Below are 3,821 nucleotides of genomic sequence, written 5' to 3'. Positions count from 1 at the left end.
CAAGGTTTCTGCTTGAACTACATGTCTTGGTAATTTGATTTAGACTCCCACAACTCTTTGTGTAAAGAAATGTTTTCTGGTTTCAGTCCTAAATGCACTTCCCCTTAATTTCTTACAGATGATTCATTGGAGATGCATTCATGGTGTAGTGGAGAAAGGGAGAGAAGATTTAAAATGCCCCATCATCACCCTGTGCTTGGAGTCAGGGATTCAAATTGATGTCCACCCCGCTCTCATGTGTCATATACATAAATGCCCTATTTTTAAGTATTTTTGGGAAACCATGTTTTTTCATTTGTGTTTAATAATTGCTTTGGTTGCAACGCAGTTTCCTTGTAGAATCTAATGTAAGATGTAACATACACATCTAAAGTTGTACAGGTTTTTCTGAATACATCTCACGAGTGCCTGACCCTCTAGTAGTATCTCGACATCACTAATAGTCCATTCATGGTGTGGCCCACGTTGCAAACCATTAGTAAAAAAAAAAAAAAATACAATTCTATACACCTTTCTTCTGTTGCTTCCTCTTTATAATCTGTACATTCCAGTAAAATTTATTTGCTTTAGTATTTTGTTTCTGACCTTTAGTTATACTTTAAATTTCCAAAAGCCTTGTTTTACAGCACATGCGGCATCTTGCATTCTAGATACAAGAAAAAAAAACCCTTTATCCAAATATGTGTAAATATTAAAAAAATAAAATCACATATGCAAAGCTATTAAAGCATAAACCATAGATTATATTTGCCACAAACTACATGCAATTCAAATATGACAGAGCAGGTAAAATTGCCTGTGCAGCAATTCCTTCATGCACATTTTCTGTTTAAACATCAGATGTGAAACAATGCAACAAACATGAACAAGTGAAATTGGCCCCTATGAACCTGAAATTGATTATTTAAGTTAAATAATGGGTGGGTACATTGCAAATAGGATGCTGAGAGGATAGACATTAGCTCTTGCAATGTTAAGCTAGATTAAGCTTTGATAATACATGGATAAATTTAGAGGGCAACTAAAATATGAATCAGATCACAAGGCAAATATGGATAAGCAATGGGACAGTGTGTAATTAAGATGCTAAGGTAAAATAAGAATAGGCACTTCAGTAAAATAATAGTACAAACTCACAGGATTACCCATCTACAAGGAGATGAAAGCAGTGGATAGCAAATGCATTGGGAGTGTCTTACATCTGTGAGCATAGATCACAAAGCATTGTTCAAGAACCTTAAGTGATACTTTCAGTGCCACATATCTGAGAAAACCTGAAGCACCCTCCTCAAAATGTTCTACCCTTTAAGACCAAAGGAGGTGGGTAGTTTGAGTGTTCACGAGCCAAAGATATCCTAGTAGTCTTTGGTGATCGAACAACACTGCACCACTTGTTTGGAACTTCTCTTTGTGGTTCTTTATCAAGGCATTTGTTTCAACTAGCATTCCCAATTTAAAAAAAAAGAAAACAAAACAACCACCCACACATAACAAGACAGACATTTGACAAAAATAAAAACACCCACGCACACCTTGTGTGTTAACCATGCAACAAAGGGCAATAATTGTCCACCCTTTTAATACAGCTATGTATGTCCCCCATCCTCAATTATGGGAAAATGTCAGATTAAATAGTTATATGGCATGCTACTTGGACAAGGAATTCAAAAGGCTGATCTAGTCTGAACAAACAAATACACCATGAACAGAGCATTTTATTATAAAAGTTTAATTATAAAAATACATACAAAACAAACTTGTGTAATCACCCAGTTTACATCAAATTTAAGAGACTATTAATCAAATCATGTGCTACATTTTGCAGTACAGTACATGGAACTATTGCTATTGTCTGCATTTTCCAATAGTAGTTTTTTTGCTACAAAGCAAAAAGTGTACATATATGTAAAAATAATTTGTTTATCAGTACCAAAGCAAAACTGCATTTACCATCTGAAGATACAAAATAATATACAAACTCTACTAGAAACGTTATAAAGCAGAGACAAAGTAATAAAATTTGCCAAATTTTGTGCTTTTTTGGAACTGTCCATCTCAAAAAAAATTGACAAGGTACACAAAAAAAAAAAAAAGCACCAATATGATAGCAGGCGAGTATAAGGAATTAGTGCAGTAGAAACATCCTTTTAGCATGTATTAACTTGAGCCACTGTGAAAATAAAAGAGAAATTGGTTTGTTAAAAGTGAACTAAGGGACATCAGACATTATAAAATGTATACCTCAAGAAGAAAAGGTAATGTTTATAGGAAAGAACAGGGTTTAGGTTGGGTGTGTAAGAAGCCTACCTGTTAGAAGGTATTTCTGGATGGGCTGGTTGTGGATTTTCACAATGAAGAAAATTTTTCAGCCACCAGCATTTTTCAAATGGGATATGAATACCTGAATAGGGAATGTTATAGACATGATGAGAAATAAACAATTTCACGAAGCAGTTTTAATAAAATAAAAAAAACTGAATATTGCATATAATTGTGTCCAATCATAGATTCTACTGAAAGCGTCAAAGAGGGGAAAAGAATCCCTAATTTGTGTAGTCAGATAATGTAGTGTTACTGCAAATTAAGTTCTAAAATTTCAAATACAGAATGAACACTATTTACTTTTGGAACTAATACAACCAGAGTAATAGTGGTAAACCGTAAAATCAGCTTTCATTTCTTTGGAAGTTGGATTTACAAAAAACAGTTAAAATATATTCCAATACAGCCAGTTACTGTAGTTACTTTGAATTACAGTAGTCACGAAGCAAGAAATATTCCTTAAAATTATGGCTAGGCTAAAATGCACTTTCAAATCACGTCCATTGGGGAATAATAAAAAGCAATTTAAAAAAAAAAAAAAAACACACACACCAATCTCTAAACGTGCAAGAAGCATACCATGAGGAGCTGGCGTCCTTTCATGTTCTGCAAGAAGATCACAGCATGAAGAGCTGGAAGATGACGTACTGGACGTTGAGTTATGTCGGGCTGAAATATAAATAAACAAATTAGTGTATTAAGCAAGCGGCCGACGTGCACATTAAAACCAAGTTGTTCTATCCTCATGCTGATCGTTTCACTTGTGCAGAACAATATTAATACAGCTGCTCTAAAATATTAACGCCTGCATTTAGCGAGATGAAACTGCCACAGCCTTCGAACAAAGCAAGCCCGTCAATCATCAAGTTTCGTTGCATATATACACACACAACTTTAAAAAAAAAATCCAACATTTATATGAGAAACCTACTTCTATAGAATTGATTCCTTGCAAGTAGGCATCCCGCTGAGGGTACAGAGGCCATTCTGGCTTCAATAGGTAAACCACGAAGACCTAAAAAAATAAAAAGTTCAACGCAACAAGTTTACACCACTTCCAATTCCATATGTGTTCAACCCGTCAGTGTCGACGTTACTGCTCATGCAAAACTTTACACTGAACTACTGAACTTACGTTTCTTGAACGGAACTGAAAAACCACTAAGCGTTTACTCCTTCACACCGCCCCACCCCTTTCTTGTACTTCTGCTAGCAGACCGCTGTGAGCGACTGGCAAATAGGACGCGGTGAGGCAGCTTTATACAACTGGAAGGGCGGAGCCATAAACAGTGGCGCGCAGCCAAACACGTGGAGACAGAGTGGACAACAAACAGCTGCGCGCAGCTGCGGCTCGAGTGACCGCGGGGGCAACGAGCTCTTTTACCCAAAGGGCGCTTTTCCAGTCACGTCCCTGAACTCCGCGGAACGTTGCGTTCATCCCGCTCGCCTCGTTTTCTTCCAGTTGAGTAGCACTTTATTTATAGGCGGGGATTTAAACA

At 36.6% G+C, this 3,821-nt stretch overlaps 1 protein-coding gene across 1 annotated transcript; it reads right to left on the bottom strand.

Annotated features, from left to right (window-relative positions):
• Positions 1-1,870: 1,870 nt before the first annotated feature.
• Positions 1,871-3,574, bottom strand: LOC120530216 (pancreatic progenitor cell differentiation and proliferation factor-like protein). The gene is made up of 5 exons (XM_039754504.1): positions 3,458-3,574; positions 3,254-3,337; positions 2,902-2,991; positions 2,308-2,401; positions 1,871-2,170 (listed from the first exon to the last, which is right to left on the bottom strand). The coding sequence occupies exons 2-5, from the start codon at positions 3,306-3,308 to the stop codon at positions 2,158-2,160; spliced, it is 252 nt and encodes an 83-aa protein (XP_039610438.1). The 5' UTR covers positions 3,309-3,337; positions 3,458-3,574; the 3' UTR covers positions 1,871-2,157.
• Positions 3,575-3,821: the final 247 nt, after the last annotated feature.

Source organism: Polypterus senegalus, chromosome 5 (assembly GCF_016835505.1).
Source record: "Polypterus senegalus isolate Bchr_013 chromosome 5, ASM1683550v1, whole genome shotgun sequence".
In the NCBI taxonomy this organism is placed as follows: Eukaryota; Metazoa; Chordata; class Cladistia; order Polypteriformes; family Polypteridae; genus Polypterus; species Polypterus senegalus.
Note: the sequence above shows the minus strand (reverse complement) of the source record. Positions and strands in the feature narration are given on the sequence as shown.